Here is an 18,314-nt window from a genome sequence, read left to right on the forward strand (position 1 = left end):
TCTGTCTTTTTTTATGTTATCATGTTTTCTTCTATAGTCATAGCTGTAGTAACACATTTTTAAACCCACTTTTGGTTACAGTGCTACCGAAACTCTTATACCACGCATTAGGAAATATAGGTGAGGTGAGAGGCTGAGGAGAGGTACAGCGGTTGCAGTAACACTGTATATCAATTTTCATAAAATAATTTAACTTCACTTGATATTACAAGAATTATTATTATTTCTTACAATACAGGCCTGAAAACTTGGCATCCTGAAGAACCGTATATATTAAGAGGACCGGAAAGTAATTTCGTTTTTTTCAGTTAAATTAACGCGACTCAGTTTTTAACAAGTTTTTATTTTTAACCGACAATATATTCACCTTCATTATCAACAACTTTTTGCCATCTAGTATACAAATTTTCAATGCTGGAGTGGTAAAAATCAGTCTGTTTTTCTGTAAAATATGTAGACAGAAACGACAGTATTTTCCAGTCCGCCTAATATTATAAAACAGTATTTCTTTTGCAGATCTCTGAAGGATATATTAATTACAATATATAACGTAAACAATTTTCCTGAATTACTAAGGTAAATGATGTTTTTGAAATAGATAAGGTAAAACAATTTCAATAGAACAAAAATATAATTACAAATCAATCAGTATGGAGTATACGCGAAACAATTTTTAACTTTTTTCTTGTATTTACCTACATTTACTGCTTCACTACATATAGCAAATTTCTTTAATGAGTTTTCTAAGTATTCTTGTCATTCTATTTATTATAAAATGCTTTTGGCCTCATTTTTAATCGTCTAATTTTTTTTATTAAATCTTCATTCCCATTACATTAAATATTTCTGATAACCTCAAAATTATAAACATACCCGTTAAACGCATCACATAAGCTTAAAACTTATTCTATGTCTATATATTCATTGAAAAAATAAATAGAATACAAGTTTTTCAAACTTGCGATTGCAAAAAGGTTTAATAACAACTCTAACATATTAGCTGTCTTGTCTTATAAATGCCTAAGTATGTATAGTTTGTTAAACAACAACTGCAGCTGTTCATTTAAGCAAATTACAAACGACTTCTCGCTAACGGGAAGGTACCATGTTAATTATAATCATTTTATGTTAGGAATAAATAGGTAAAATATTGAGGTCGCTCTCCATCACTCTTGATCTTCGTCTGACAGGGTTAATAGCTGAGAAAAGAATAATATAGATAATATTAATGTGAAGCCTTAAAATGTATAAGAATATCATACATTAAAATGCCTAATTTTAGTGATACCAAAACACAGCTACCGCGCCTTCGGGAGACTCGTGAAGGTGGGAGCCAAAAAAAAGAGAACAAGCGCTGTTGCCACGAGCTTTGGCGATGGATTGACGGAACTATGTCTCCAAATCGCAAAGTATTAGACGCATAGTTCCGTCAATCCGCACCGTCACGCCACTTGCATACATACGGCGCGGTACAGCGGTTTCGGTAACACTATAGTCTAAATATCAATAAATGCATTTTATTTTTACTCGATATTTTATTTCTGTTAGAACTAGTTGCTACAGGCCCGGGGTGCTTTTGCAGCTTCATCGGAACTGAATTCACGTAAGGCCATTCCGTTTCGTGAATCCAGAATTAACAAAATTTACTGGCCCAATCGTATTCCAGTTAAACGATGACAATCGCACGAAGGTAGACAACTGTACACGTGCGAGTGTCGTAAGTGTATGCGTGCAACTTGGTATGGCAACGAGGAGTACTCGGCGATTGAAGGCGGAATATGGATCCTATCTTGCATCAAAAAGGGGAATTCCACAAAAAAATATCATTTTTTATATTTCTTTGTTATACACGCGCGAAGCTCTAATGCATACACACTTGTACTTCGGACTTCGTGTTATTTTTACCTCACGACCTACCAGGCCCAAGAAATGCTCTTCCAAAATGACAATGGCATTAACGATTGTACGGAGATGATTTCAGCGAGCTATTGTGGCATCAAAATTTCGGGGGAAAACAAAAGCGTGGTTTTGTGCCCTTCTTTTTTTTTGAGTGGCAATGAATTCTTTAATTTCTACCAAAATATTCTTGAAGTCGGTAGATCACCACATGTGGGATTCTTCCTATTCTTCCTGTGGCCGGTCTGTCTTGAGGTAACAACTATCCAAGGTACGAAGTAGAAATGTGTACATCAGAGCTTCACCCGTATTTATTAAAGAATTATATTTACGTGAAATTCCTCTTTTCGTTGCGCCGCTGATGACGTAATGTTGCCAATGCAAACATAATTTCTAAATTATCATGTAATAAATTAAGGATGTTTATTAAACAAAATAGATCTTTTAAGTGATAACAAAACTTGGCACTGATTTGTTAAAGAACTGTATTGACGATGCTGCAAAAGTGTCTACAAGAAAGTTTTATGTGGACTGTTTTCAGGACAGGGTACGTGTGGAACACTGGTAGATTTAAGCGTAAGGTTGCCTTTCAAATTGCTGTTCTGTGTTTCTTTGTGTTTCTTCTCCTGACGTACATAAGTGGTTACTATAAATGATCCTTTATGGATAATAACATGAATACATGTATTGACAGGATATATTACTACAAAAAGATTTACTTAACATGCAACATAATATAAAAAAATAACTTACATCAATCATTTCCGCAGCCGAATGCAAATCGTTCAATCCCGTAACCTCTTCCAAATATTTACCGCTCTCAAAGACCTTTATTAAGAATTCTGCACCTTCCTCTTTGTATCTATGTATCACAACATCCGAACAAGCTATGCATTGTTTAAATTTCGCACATGTCGGCATGATAGTCTGATAGGAATGTAAGAAACCCCGTATCGAATGTGGTATGGGACCTAAAACACCCTGTAGTTCAGGAAGTTCATCCACGTTTTCGTTCAAATTGCATACGGCTGGTGCTTCAACCCTGAAGAAGAAAAAAATATCACAACATAATAAATATTATACATAAATAATTATGTTTTGTCGTTGTCGAATTTAGCTATGTTCGACTGGTGCCGAGCGCTCTGTTAGCTTTTCTGGCTTTTACAGCTGATGTATTGTATTGACTAGTTACTATCCAACTGGTTTTTTTAACTGAATCCATATCAGAGTTGGGAGAGGATGGGTTTGAGTCGCCAATAAGTATAGCACTACGTTACACAATAAGAATGATTCTGTTGTTGTTCGCGCACCATCATCATTAATGTCGATTCAATCACGCGATGTGCTTTTTATAGTACTAGTAAACTTTTAGCGCCATCTATCAGCACCGTTCGAAACTAGTTCCGACACATTACTATTCGTAAAACAATATATTCCATGATAATAGTATTCTCTGCTAATAAACCGTGAGATTTGATAACAAGTAATTTGCTATATTGTTACCGAAACCGCTGTACCGCGCCTTAAGTATGCGCGTGGTGAAACAGGGGAGAACGAAGTATCTAATGCTAAAAAAAAGAATAGTGCTGTCGGAGACGGTGGGCAAGACCTACCGTATATAGGTCTCCAACCTCGGGTAGATATACGGTGCCCATTGGTATAACTTAACGGTTGAGAGTTAGGCAAAGAGAGAGCCTGTTACTGGTACCTGAGGGGATGTTGCAAAAGACCAACAAGCATTTCAACCGCCAAAGCCCCTGCTATAGCAGCAACGCCTGGTCGGGTTACCGTACACTGTTGATCTAGAGTACGATCTTTAAATGACTGGAACAGAAATATTACTAAATTATATATCAAAATATCATCTATGAAGTTAATAATCGAAAATCGTAATAAAGTAATCGAATCTACGAAACTAGCTAGAACCTTAGCCGCTACAGGGTGATTGATTATAGATGTAAAAGTTTTGCAGGGGTAAATGTACGGCTCATTAATCAGCAAAAACTGTTAAAGTATTAGTAGTAGTATTTTCCGTTAGTTTCTTATACGTCAATTTATATTAAATATGTTAAAATAAATATCTTACATTACCGGGTGCGGTGACATCATTACAAAAGTAACAGCCAAGTTTCCCGCCAGGAATGTAACGGTCATTTACCGATTCAGCGAATTCTGAACTTTTTAAATGAACGCCATGTCGCATCACCAGATAACTGTCAAACCCGAGGGCTGCGTTTATAACTATCTGTAAAAAGATGACAGTACATAGAAATGTAATATTTCGTTCAAAAACCAAGAATAATATCGTCCAAAACTCCAATACTATTACAGGGTGGGTCACTGCAAGGCATAGGCTCATGTTCCGCATGCAACGACTTCCTGCGACCTTGGTCTACCTATTGGGGTTCTACCCCCACGTGCACCGGGTCATGGTCGCTCCTACAAGTACCTTTCGCTGGTCCGAAGGTTGTCGGCTGCACGAGCAATGACCACTGCCACTTTAGACGAGCAATGCTTTGAGCTACGTCGGTGACCATGGTTCTCCTGTGGACCTCCTCATTTCTGATTTGTTCTCGCAGCGAAACTTCGACTGACTTTGAGCGACCATGTCTCTATTAACACATTCCTAACTCAGAAATTATATATAACACCACGTGTTTTTATTGCGTACCTTCTTATGAACTGCTCCCAATAGAGTAGGCAACCAACGCGCCTCCCTTGAATCAAGGAGCAGGAATATAACGTCGTGTTCCACAATAGCCTCAGTCAATAACTTAAGATTATACTTAAATTCGTCCATCAAGGATTCTCCAACAGGGAAACCAGGCATTCCAATGTGTCCACATATTCCGCGACTTTTCTGAAAAGAGCAAACTTTAAGCATAGACAAACTTTAAATTTAATATCTATGCCCATAAACAGATTTTAATTTTTTTTTATTTAATTTTCGGTAGATCACAAACAATACTTTTAAATCAACATTTATCTTTATCTACATACAAGGTGATCGGTTACAGATGTAAGGAAGTGTGATGGTCTAGCATATTTGTTAAGGGATAAGGGATGTCTGAAATAAATAACGTTAATATTTTAAAGGTTTTTCTATTCGAAAGCGACAAATTAATAACTTCTGTAAGTAAAGGCCTGCTGGAACAGATAATAATCAATCATTAATATTAACATGCAATAATCCGAACTTTGAAAACACTTTTTAATACTACATTATCATTACATTATTCATTATTTCTGAAACCATTGACTATTGGTTAGGGTATTCAATAATTGACAACAAATGAGCTGTACGTTCAGTTCTTTAAGTTTTAACACCTATAAACATCGCCCTGTATATTAAAAACAATCCATATTTTCAAATTCTATTTCCTAATATTTTATAAATGATTCTTTCGAAAAAATTCTAAAATGTCATAGAAACTAGGATTATTTTAGGAAATATAATGGCTATTGAACATATATTTTTGAATTTGACAGTTAACACTGAAAATTTAATTTGTCATTTAAAAGATGTTAGTATTTATGGATTACTTTAAAATACCTTTTAATATGAGCATCCATAGAGAAACTTTTACTTTTATAAAGCCAAGCCATAACCAAGGTTTGACGCTGAAGAGTTCTTTGACTATGTGAAAATATAAACTAAAACAACTTACGACTGTAGGTAAAATACATTTTAAATTTTCGGCGGCAGCTTCGGCTTTATTTCGACCTCCATCAAAACAATCTCTATGTGTAAAAAGAACTTGCCGTGTTGGATTTGAATACGACACTTTTCCGTGGTCCATGAATGTTATATGCCGGAATCCCCAAGCCTTTAACATATATTCATCATGAAGTAAATTTATATTAAACCTTAACAGAATTTAAAACACTATTGTAAGCATGTAAAAAGTTTTATTAAAGATATAGATAGAATTACATTATGAGAACGCTTCCCTATGTGCCAATAACAGATGTAAACTGATATTTTGCCCTTGTGTAAACGCATCTCTATTGTATTATCACTTATAAATGAGACAAGTTGTGCATGTGGTATAAACTCTTTCCAGTGAATACAGGTAATTTCTATAGGTAAATTTAAAGCTTCTTTTCTAAGCTCTGAAACAATTACTAGTAACACTTTTTATGTTTTATAATGATGGCTGTTGAAGTACTAACATTTTGAGAGGAATTTCGATTTAACTTTTGATCGGATTACCACTACTGCCCAAATGGCATTTGCCGATTCCGGCAGGTCGCAAAGGGCGCCTAGTCTAGGACCTCTTTTAAGGTAACGAGCTCGAGGGTTCCCGGAGGAGCCACGACTCGGACCGCTACATATTATTATTTCACCAAAATGGAAGGCCGCTAAGCTCTTAGCTTACTCCAGCGGAGCTCCACCTCGGCTAGGGCTGTCACTAGTCTATAATGATTTTTAACACTATTTACAATATAGGTGTAAATGAAATTCATACTAAAAGATCTCGAGCCACATGGCATCCTAGAGTTCCAGCTCCAAGTAAGAGACATTTCGTGCTCTTCATGACGTCCACATCAATGTCCGGCGCCAACCGCCATTTCATTAATTTAATATTTAAATCTGACATGGTATCAGCTAGCCTGAAATTTGAATTTTTGTTTATGTAAATGTTAAAAAGCTATTCGATAAAAAATTATCAACTTGTGTTTACTTAATTTGTGTAAATAATACTGTTTGTTCTGTTTAATGCTTTTCTACAATAAAATAAAATGCATTAACATATACAGAAACAAGTTTACTTTTTTTACTGGTTCCAACATATATTAAATCATTAGTACAACTTTCGTTTATGATATTCCTAATACAGGATGTTCGTGGCAGAATTTGGATTTCAAATTCAAAATTTTCCATACTAACTACTACTTAAGAGATGAGAGACGGGCAACGCAAGCTTCGTTGTTCGTGTGAGTTTCTTAGTCACGATATCGCATAGAACGAGAGAAAGCGTGTTAGCAATCGAAGCGTATTAAAAGGCCAATGATTCGTGGACAAATTGATCATCGACAGTTTTGTTCTTGGACCTTCGTTTTTGAACCTTGAGTCTTTGTATTGGACCGTTATTTTTTTAATAAGGCCCCTTCTATGGGGACTTTGCTTTTATTTAATATTTTTTCGCGCTTTTCTATTGTTCCTCTTATGATCTTCATTCCTTTATTTTTTTGCAATTCTTCTTTCTTTCCCATCCATATCCATTTTTTCTTTTATTTGATACCATTCTTTCTTCTCCTCATACCTTAACTAAAACAATTTCTCTGTTTTTTTTTTCTATGTCACATTTTTGATCTATTATAGGTATATATATCTAGGTATACATTTTATATGTATTACTTAATTTACTTATTTACTTGCCTATTTTTACAAATTTATTTACCATTTTTTTTTAATTTTAGCTTAGTATTTGGACCGTTACGTGTTGCTCTAAGTGAAGATTTGATTCGTTAGTGTGTGCCGAGGTCCCGAGCAACAGATTCAACAACAAACAGCCCGCGGCCATGGTATTGCCAACCTTCAAGCACTGATGAAAACATGGAACTCATCACAAACAGCTTGAACGATAATCCGAGTCAGTTAGTGCGCAAGAGAACGGCTGCTATAGGGTTCCCCAAGACCATTTATATCGAAATAATTTAAAATTACACTCCTTTAAAATTCAGATTGTACAAGCCCTTAAACACGATGATTAAGAATTGCGTAAATATTTCTGAGAGACAATGTGACAACGATTTCGCACAGTTAACACGAAATTTTGTTTTACATTTTTATTTGTACAAGGTCTCTTTTTAGAACGGCTTTATTGGACAATCCAGAGATGTAAACATTTACACATTTTGTTACCTAAAAAGTACTTATCACGATGTACGTCATTATATAACAAATATATTCAATATCAATATTTATACAATCATGACATTTCTGTGTAAAATTGATGTAAAATTTTCACCTTATGCACATTGAAATGCAACAGGCCAATAACTTCCGGCAGTACAAAGTTTGCAGACAGATAGTAAACCATAATTTTAAGTGATTTTTGTATATTTTTTCCCTTTTTCTATTACTTTACTATATCATCACTTCATTATTTATTATTTCTGAAACCATTGATTTTTGGATAGGGTATACCATGAATTAAGCTACATAGTCACCCTCTTTAAAGTTATAATTATATTACTTACAACCAAATACTCTAAAATAAAAAAAATGAATTTCATAATTTACTTACTTTATTGGGTCCATCGAGGCAGACATATTGGCGAGTCTGGGCCCAAATGTACCTTTATCCGTCCTTTCCCATCCCACCCAACCAGTATTCACTTCTACTTTTTGTTCATCCTAAAATCCCGTATTTTAAAATTTATCAGTGAAAACAGAAACTAATTTTCTCATTAATAAACAACAGTTCACAATTTTTTATAATTAAAGTCATATGTCATATATAATGTCACTTTGATTACAATTGATTATTAGCACTGATTGAAAATTCAGATGCATACAGTTCAAATAGTTTAAACATTTACCATGAACCCTTATTTCATTCAAAAAAATGTTGAAAACATAGTTATAAACATAGCAGACACATAGTAATGCGCAAGCAAAGCAAGAAATGATATCTATTTCTTAGACTTCCCTTTGATGAATAAGCTGTCTGCAAGACTATGTTAACATCCGACGTCCTTTCCAAGAAAGACATCTCAAGGGAAATTGGATAGTAACAGCATCAGTTCTGGGTTAGGCTCTGGGGGAATCACCAGAGTACTAGCTTAGACTCACAAAGTCCCCAAATCAACTCTTAATAAGTCAAAAAATAAAGATAGATTTTTGTATACCTTTTTTCATCAAGAAGTCTCATATTAATAAAACTTTACTACATATTGATGATAAATAAATAACTCATACATAGGTAATTAATGAACAGCTAATTAAATAATTTGTAATCCTACTAAGATAAAACCTACTAAGATTTTAAATTAGATTAAGGTATGTAGGTATATAGATTTATTGTTGGCCTCACTTTTTTATAAAAAAAAATATTTTTATGAAAAGATAGTGATACTTGATGTATATAACACTAATGAATAGAATAAACACTATTTCATGAATTGATTTTATTTACGCAAGTATGCATCTAAACATATGACCTATATTATGAATAATGAGACAGAAATATAACAAATTTTATTTACTAACCTGTGGTATAGATATTCGGTACACTTGACTGCTATCTACATTTTCATTTGTACACCTTAACCCCACAACATTAATGTCTGCACCACAGAGACTAGGACAGTGATTCAGTAAAGCAGCAATAAATAATCTTAAAGGCCATGCTGGATTCAATACATTACTGGGATCGGCAAACGCAAAATATGTTACAGATATATTAATATCATCTTTACATTGGATCAGTTTACTGGCATCTAGAATCTTTGATAGTGGATCAACAGTTACACAGTCATTATCCTTTGTTATAACAAAAAAGTATTTCTGTTCTACTTCAAGAGATTTAAAACCCTTTTCTAGTTGCTCCAACTGTTTATTACTAAATATTGTTGTAATAGGCTCTGTATTCCCTTTTACATAGACAACTGGCTTGCTAGGGCAAGGAAATCCAAACCAGTAATAGAAATGGAATTTTTTCAGATCCTGTAAAAGAAAAATTATTTATAATTGTTATAGGATAATTAATTATTACTCTTCTATATTACATTTAAAGAATATGCTCTAAGATCATAAAAAGTTACAATAAACCTTGAAGCGGATAAAGCATAAGATATTAAACAGGTGACGAAATCTTGAGTAAAAAACTCAAAAATGCCACACATTTTTTAATTTTTTCACCAAATTATCTATCAATACTGTTTACATGTCAATTGACACATTTTTAGAAAAGACATGAAACAAACAGGAATATATTTTTTGTTGAAGGCAGGAAGAAAATAATGAATTATTTCAAATTACACAAAGAAAACTTACAGCATGGGTTAAAACAAAAAAATTCAATAAACAGCTGGGACTTGTTATCCATTTCTTTGATGTTACTAATGACCATATTTCTTTACCAAAACTATTAAGAAGATCGGCTTTATCAGAATTTTTGAAGTCTTCTATTGTGTTTTTGTTCATTATGGTACCTTTTACATTTAGGTAAAATTTTTCATTCTCTGGAATCCTTATAAATAAAAAATTATGTTAGTGCTTATTTCAGGAAATCAAATCAAAATTGTTTAAATTACAAGGGAATCAATGATTAATTATTATGTTTACTTTCAATAAATTATCTTTACTTGTAAGTAGATATTATGGAATGTTTACCAGAGGATGTATTTAAATCTTAGGCAAAGTAGAATGTAATCTTGTCAAAGAAGTAATGCCTAAAAATTTCATTTATAATCATCACAACCTCTACAACAAGACTATTATAAAAGAACAGAGTTAATATAACAACCTTTAAACTGTAATTTTGCAAGCAACTGTGGAAGGTATTGTAGTTATATTAATAATTACAAAGTTATTTGAAAATGAGATTACATGCAGCACTTTTTTTTAATGCAACGGTTAGAATTTTTAAAATATTTTTTATGTATACTATGTATAGTATTATTCTGTATGTTATGTATAGTATTCTTCTCAATAAGCTTCTCAATTAGTACATATTATTGATGTTCAAGATATCACACAGATCATAATTCAAAACGGGAATTAATGCGAGAACACGCCAATTCAATGCTTATATAAAATCTGTCCAAAACACAAGACGCACTTCGCAGGGTAAACCGTAACAATCAACTGTTATTACAGCATTAGACCTCGCAGGCACCATGCAAATGAAATGTAAAATGACATTTTACACACATATAGATGCATTTTTAGCAATTAATAAGGTAAGTTTTAGTTTTTGTAGTTTTGTTACTATTTGACACTTACGCGTTGAAAGATGTTCCGTCGATTTCAAACACAGTTCCAACATTATCGCGATAAGTATAACGACCGTAAATTGCTTTATTATTTTCATCTAATTTGTCCACATTCAATTTTATTTCGGTTAAATTATGCCAAAAAGAAGGGTGAACAAAAGACTTGAAAGGAACATATTGTATAACCTGTTGTTCGGATGACATGTTTATTTCTGATATATGATGAGACGTATAATTGTTTTATGGAAGAATATCGAGTCCCAACATTTAATGCGAAATCCTATTTAATAAGAAACAAGGGATACAATCAATTTACTATAGCATCGAAGTGTCAATCAAATAATCAATAACAATAATAAAAAAAACTAACGTCAAAACTATTGAGCGTTCGGTAACGAATTAAGATTCAACAGAAAAGAGAAAAAAATTGAATATGGTGATTTTATTCAACATTTTTCTTTTTTTTTAAATCCTGTATAGGCGAATTATTTGACCTCTTGCTCACCTGATCATAAGCGATGAAGAGACTCACGGTGGTACATGTTTACCCAAAAGAAACCCATTAATTCTAATATTGAAGACTCTAAGTTATAATTGTCTAGGAACAATGATGCCGTTAGGTTGTTCCACTACTTGGCTGTTCGCACTATTAAAATATTATCAAAACGCTTAATGGGGATGGAAGGAATTTTATGATATAATTCCGACGCAAACTCTCCAAAATGCTGTCTGTAGAATACCGATAAACTGGCAACTTTTCGCCAATACGCCAAGCTTTGAAACTTAGTACTCACTAAAATAGCAATGATCCTCTTGGCTTGTCTCTGTATAGAATCCAGAACTTGTAGCCGAGCTTTTTATACATACAGACTTAAGATCTGTCCTAGTGTATAATATAGCCGTAATAATAATTAAAAATTAGCTGTCAAAAATCTGGGTATTCTGGGAAAGCTAGAATACTTAGCTTTTTGACAGCTAATCTAGCTTTAGACTCCATAAAAGTCCCAAAGTTGATTTGATGTGTACGTACTAGGAGAAATGTTTTAATTGTCTGGGAGTATTATTTTAATAAAACTACCAATTCGTTGAATAGTAACAGGATTACACAATTATTACTTTAATGTTTATTCTTTTTTATACTTTTAAATAAACAATTTGTAAGTATATAAAAGGATCATGATATTTTGTTGCGCAATTAAAAGGCGTTTGGGATGCTCTCGATATAAATTTTCGGCACTTATAAAACAATAAAAAAAAGGTTTTGAAAATTGGATAATATTTATACCCATAAATTTTGGAAAAACTGAATTGGACGAGTTGTTACTCGTATGAAATTGTTTACAAAAGTTCAGCAGTAGCGAAAGAAAATTATTCTCCACAAATATCTCAATTACAAGAAATATCCAAAAAACGGTTGCTGTCCACGGATGCAAACAAAAAGAGGATTCTATCAATTTTTAGTTCATTGGCACGTTAAAACTATGTTTGACTTGTCTTCACTTTTTGCAGTTGCCGTATGTCAATGGATTAAAATGTTTTGTTTTATTATTTGTTAATACAATATTACTTGCAATCTAAACACAATTAGTTGCCACTTCCATGTAAAAAATCTTATACAATCAAACCCGATTCGTTCGAAATTATTGTGGTAAGTGTGTGTAAAATTCACATCTGTATTTAAATTGACTTTGTTTTAAATATTTGTATTTTATTTACAGATTTATGTCCCTGTTGGTGATAAACAAACGATAATACCATGGTAATAAAAGCGATAAATTACTTAGACAACAAGTTATCAGAAACTAATTCTGTCCTAAACAAAAATTTTAATTCTCTGAAAATTAATTTTATTGCTAACAACAGCGTATCTTCTTTTTGTAACAAATTTGGAAAACATAAACCACCAACCAATGAATCTAAATCACCCTATTTAAATGGTACTAAAGTTCAAATGCTTGCTCAAATGTCGGGAAGGAAATTTGTACAAAAGAAATCGATGGATATGTCTTTGTCGTTTTCTCAAGCTAATAAAATTTATAAAGCCAACTCGGATGAGTTTAGGTGTATAAAAGGAAAAAGGAAAAAAAATAAATTGTCACTTTCAACGGTATCGAATGAATTAACAAATATGCAGCAAACCGTGAGTGATATGAATGATTCTGACTATCGTAACAGAGTGGACAACAATCGACGTTGTAAAAGAAGACGTCGTCCACCGAACAACTTTGCGCGTCGTTATTTAGATAACAAAAATTACGAATTTTATAATGGCGATCTACTGCTTGGTCCTGCGATTAAAGCAGATAAACCAAATTCGAATGAAGATAAAAAAAATTACAATAAAAAGCCGAAAATTAAACGAAAACGAAAAAGCTGTGATAACGTTCGTCCTAGCGATGTATGGACAATGTTAAGAAATATGAATAGGTTCCAATGTGTGTCGTCTCCTCCAATATCTGAGGATAGTACTGAAACTATCAAAAGGAGAGAAGACTTTGTTAAATATCCTAAGAAGAGAGAGTACGTAAATGTATAGTGATTATCGTGTAGAAAAATTAATTAACAAACTATTTTTTTTGCATGAGGTTAATGTCAGAGTACAGATTTGTTATATTTCCGTGCTCTGCGTATTAATATTATTATTTAGATCCTTTATCAAGTCATCATTCTTAGAATATTTATTATCTTTTAACATGTAAAAGTTATTAGTTTTATTACTTACGCTTCCGGCGGGTACATAAGTTTATCGCTTAAACAGTTTTGTTATTACAGACTAATTGAAACTACAGAAGAGTTCTCTTATATATCTAGTTATGACATCAACAATAAATTACAAAGTGTATTTTCACGACCATCAAGCTTTGATCGCATTACGATAATCGATAAAAAAGACGATTTAAGAATAAAAGAGTTAATTGAAAGTTCATTTGCAAATACCTTGAGCTCTAGATTACAAAAGAAAGATTCCGTTAAAACGAAATTTCAAAATAACAATAGAGAGCATCAATATGTAACTAAAATCAGAAAAGAATTAGACTTTTCAAAGACTGAGAATGTCGCTCGTGATGTTTTGAGCAATAATACTAGCGAAACCTTTAAGGATACTATGTCTAAAGAAACTTTACATGGATTTTCCGATAGCCATAGTCATGAAATGGTTATTTTAGGAAGTTGTGCTAATAATTTCAAAACTATAGATAAAAAAGGGTATGCTAAAAAACAACTGAAATTGAATAAACGTGAATCCTTTTTAGATGCAAACAGATTACCTGATTCGGATAATCAGTTATCAGAAGCTTCAGAGATATCAAGTAAAGCAGGGTTAAAAGGTTTATATAACATAAAAATAACTAACAAACCTAAAATTAAAAATTTAACATCAGATGCTAGTTTAAATAAAAAGAATGAAAGTTTCTCGCAAAATCTTGACCTCCAAAGGAAAAACAAATGTGCACCATATTTCCATAAATTGACAATAACGGAAATAAGAAGACAATTAGCCCGGTTGAAATTTCCTATTGTTATATTAAATAAAGACGAAGTTAGTTCTACGTTCCATGTCGTCGATTATGAACCTCCGCAGTTTGATGGTTTAAATCAATGTGTTTGGCCTTTCATGATTGAATGGTCATTAAGTTCAAAGAATACTAAATCTCTTAGAAATCGTTTTAAGCACATGGGGTCTGTGAAAAATAAGCAGAAAGTTGAAGTTAACTTGCTTAATAACGGTGGTAATAGAATAACTGATTCCATTTCCCCGCACGCAACGAATGTAAATGTTACTTATAATACTCCTCCAAATAAGAAAGACTCTGAAATCAAAATACTGAAATCTATCGACGCTATTAATACAAAGAAGGTGATATCTCCTAAACAAAAAGTATTGAACCAATTTAAAAATAAAATGATGGATTTAATTTACAACAAATCTCAGAAAAGTCTTGTTTGCGATAACATTGTAATTGAAAATAGCAATAGTCAAGTATTAGATAATTGTGCAACCCTCGTACAAGAAGTAAAATCTTCTACAAACAGTGAAATTCACGGATCACTACAGGAACAAAATGCAATTAAACGGCATGAAAATATTGCATACGCGCAAAAGAGTCAATTCGCTTCTAAAAGGAAATATCCATGGGCAAAAGCAAAATGGGCTAGCGATTTTATTGACAATATTATAAAAAAGATTAGAAAAGGTGTGTACTACACTCAAAATTCTGAGGCCATTAAAGAAAACCTCAATGGTAAGACTTTCATCTGCTAGATTTTAAATATCCATTATAATCGTATAAAGTAGTTTCTGTCTTTTTTTTTATTTGATCATTAACACATTCACTTCAAAACAATATATGCTATCCCATGTTAAAACTAAACCTTATTACCTTATTATTAAAACATTTAATTTCGCTTGCGGTATTTGTTTTTTTTTATTATTTAAATTTCCGCACAAATTGTCTAATCAAAAAGCTAATCTATTTCGTGTTATTTATTTTAGATTCAGAAGCCTCTATCAAAACAGATTCCGAATACTCGAATGCTACAAGCGCATTAATGACAAAAGATATTGATAATACCATTATACCAGGTTTTGACGATGATCAGGATGTTAAAACATTAAAACTTGAAGTTAAAATGATAACACGAACCCAAATATCTGTACACCACTGTCAGACCAACGTAGTATTACAATTTGATGTGACTATTCCGTCAGTAACAGATTCTGTATTATCTTCTTCGTTTTCCTCATGTTTGCCTGTAGTGCCATCAGGACATAAGAGTACATTATACAAATGCAAAACGAGAATTCCAAACGCAATTTTGCCTGCCGAATTATGTTGTATATTGCCTAAATTAATAAATGAAATAATGAATGGAAATAAAACTAATCTTATTGTAGCTGATTACGCAGATACCATGTCAGACATCGATAATAAATCGGGATCGATTGAAGAAATGAGTTCTTTGAAGTCAATCGATCAGTCAGGATGCTTAGAAAACGGCGAATTTTCTAGTAAGAGTTTATTACAAATTACTAGCTATACAAATAACAGAAAATTACATAAAAAGGATATGTACCAATTGAAAAATATTATTTGTCCTGTGATTGAAATAAAACCTTTATTGAGTTTCATGCGCATAATACATAAAAGTTTATTTGTGAAGACAATGGAGCCAAATATTACGCAGTGTATAACTAAAACTATTTTTAAGGAAAAACCATCAAACAAATGTATGGCGTTAGTGCCATACGTTTCACCAATAAGGACGATGGCTCTTAAATTAATGGCTTTACCTACTTGTAAGTTTGCCTTAGATGCGAAACATGCAGAGAAAAATGTAACAAAATATGTTAATTTCACGACGTGCATTTGGCCATGGCAAAGACAATCCGTTGTTACTGAAAGTTATCACACTAAGACCATGCGAGTTTTAGGAACGTTTGATTTAGTTCCTAAAAGTTCAAGAATTCTATCAATATGTAACACGCCTTATAATCCTACCGAACAGATAGAGAATAATAATCTAATTACAACAAACGCAATGAAGGTGGATAAACTGGAAAAAGTTTTTGTTAAAAACGGCGTTAGAAGACCTAAGAGTCTCAAACCTTATAAGAGACACAAGTCAAACACGTTAAAGGATATTTATTGTACTTCGTTGAATAAAATAGCGAATCTTGATGATTTCCTAAACGCCCTGGGTTGTTGTAAAGCGTTATCTAATGTTTTAAAAGGATATTCCGAAAGAATAATTTTGTCATCTATTTTTGAGGTAATATAATCGATGGTGTATTTTTGTAAATTACACAAATTAAAAATTATTTGACATTAACCATATAAGTACATTTCTAGATGAAAAGTTGGATAGAAGAGATAACCCAAGGGCAAGCATTACTCGTTCTTTTATTAGCAAATAAGAAGGAGACGACAAATGTCAAACGTTTTAGGCCTTTATTACTACAAGGTATTGCTGTAAATAGAATAACAACTGCCGAAGAACTTGACATGGAAGTTGAAGTAATTGAAAAAGAGAATCTCTGCGTATCACAGGTAACATTTAAAGACATTTCAAACCAGTTGCATATAATCTTTATAGTCAAGCCACACTTTCTATCAATTGTACAGATTTTCTTTTTTTTAATGGTATAACGAATTAAAAATTACGGAATAATATTATACGGATCGGGAATTGTTTTATTTTGTGCGCCAATATGATGTCTTTCTTGTATAAAATTAAAAAAGTATAATTTTTGCCACAAATTTTGACTATAGAGCGAACTTTATTTTTAAGTTTTCTTACCTTTTTTATACAAATTGATTGCTCATAAATATTTTTTTAAATTATCTTTTTCTTTTCATTGATTGATACGGAAAAAAAAAGAAATTTATATTTCAACACTCCCAATTGTGAAATTTTTAATATATTTATAATATTTAATATATACATGACTTTTAGCTAAATTACAGCATTATTATTTTAGTAAATTTTTTTTAAATCTTAATGTGTTAGAGCATTTGTGTTAGAGATTTTTTAATTTTTTTTTTTATTGAAACTACATTACTATTTGCAGAACGAAGGTTTTTCATTTTTGTCGGGGACTAACAATAATCTTTTAGATGAATTGTGTTGGATCGCAAAAACTACAGTAAGACTTTAGTTTTCATTTTATTTAAGAACGTAAAGACCGTTTTGCGGCTTTAAATATCTTTATACAAATACTGCTAAACATTTGCTGTTTAGTAACCGCCAGTTACTTACCTAATGAGGATGCCCTAGTTCCAAGGTTGTGATAAAAATTGCTTGTCTTCGCTGTGTTACCAACGCAAAAGTTTTTTTTTTATTTTGTAGTCCTATTATATTTATTCTTTGTGACGTGGTTAGAGCCTACTAGGTGGGCAGCATAAGATCGGTCATCGAGGCGATCTCTGGAGGAGGCCAATGCCTTGCAGTGGGCGTCTATCGACTGACATGATGACTACATATATAATTGCACATATATAGTTCTCACGATGCCGATTTTTCATGCGATAATATATGCATACACCTACCAAAACCGATCAATTTCGTTAAAGAAACAAAGTAGGAAACTTCAAATTTATTATATTATATTACTTTTATTGTGCCATCCAGGGCATGTTAATCGTAACTTTTACCGATGTGAAACTGTACAAGAGTATTTCCTAACTTTGCTATTAAGTCTTTATTATAATTATATTAATTTTGGATGATTATTTACAGGCCTCAGACTATCAAAAACCTTTTGATGAATCTTCAAAAAAGCTGTTAAAAGCATTACTTGCTAAGCGAAAGAAACTAAACCCTTCTTACCTTAGAGTTATGGCTCGTTACGTTGGATTGGGTTTATTGAAACCACGGGGAGCTTAGCTTTCTAAACTTTTATATTCTCTTGTGTGCTGTTTGCTACATTTTTTTATTTATATGTGACGTGTTTTGAAGTTTTTTTTTTATTT

General features: G+C 32.4%; 3 protein-coding genes across 4 annotated transcripts; 2 read left to right on the plus strand and 1 right to left on the minus strand.

The window, feature by feature from the left end:
• Positions 1-280: 280 nt before the first annotated feature.
• Positions 281-11,153, minus strand: Atg7 (Autophagy-related 7). Of its 2 annotated transcripts, none has more exons than XM_068766349.1 (11): positions 11,029-11,153; positions 9,902-10,097; positions 9,116-9,571; positions 8,151-8,260; positions 6,366-6,510; positions 5,565-5,723; positions 4,568-4,756; positions 3,983-4,141; positions 3,605-3,720; positions 2,650-2,938; positions 281-1,199 (listed from the first exon to the last, which is right to left on the minus strand). In XM_068766349.1, exons 2-11 carry the CDS (start codon positions 10,049-10,051, stop codon positions 1,167-1,169), a joined length of 1,806 nt encoding a protein of 601 aa, XP_068622450.1. In that variant the 5' UTR covers positions 10,052-10,097; positions 11,029-11,153; the 3' UTR covers positions 281-1,166. The 2 variants fall into 2 exon arrangements, with proteins under 2 accessions (XP_068622450.1, XP_068622449.1); XM_068766348.1 differs by having other exon boundaries at positions 10,853-11,153.
• A 1,583-nt stretch (positions 11,154-12,736) lies between these two features.
• LOC137923486 (uncharacterized) lies at positions 12,737-13,378 on the plus strand. The gene has a single exon (XM_068766745.1). The coding sequence runs from the start codon at positions 12,794-12,796 to the stop codon at positions 13,376-13,378; it is 585 nt and encodes a 194-aa protein (XP_068622846.1). The 5' UTR covers positions 12,737-12,793.
• Positions 13,379-16,383: 3,005 nt separating this feature from the next.
• On the plus strand, positions 16,384-18,228 carry LOC137923487 (uncharacterized). Its single transcript, XM_068766747.1, has 4 exons — positions 16,384-16,614; positions 16,695-16,892; positions 17,414-17,488; positions 18,082-18,228. The coding sequence occupies exons 1-4, from the start codon at positions 16,384-16,386 to the stop codon at positions 18,226-18,228; spliced, it is 651 nt and encodes a 216-aa protein (XP_068622848.1).
• The last annotated feature ends 86 nt before the right edge of the window (positions 18,229-18,314 follow it).

The sequence above is a fragment of the Battus philenor genome, unplaced genomic scaffold (assembly GCF_028537555.1).
Source record: "Battus philenor isolate CCGP_79_NKW_IND1 unplaced genomic scaffold, ilBatPhil1.0.hap1 SCAF_21, whole genome shotgun sequence".
NCBI lineage: Eukaryota > Metazoa > Arthropoda > Insecta > Lepidoptera > Papilionidae > Battus > Battus philenor.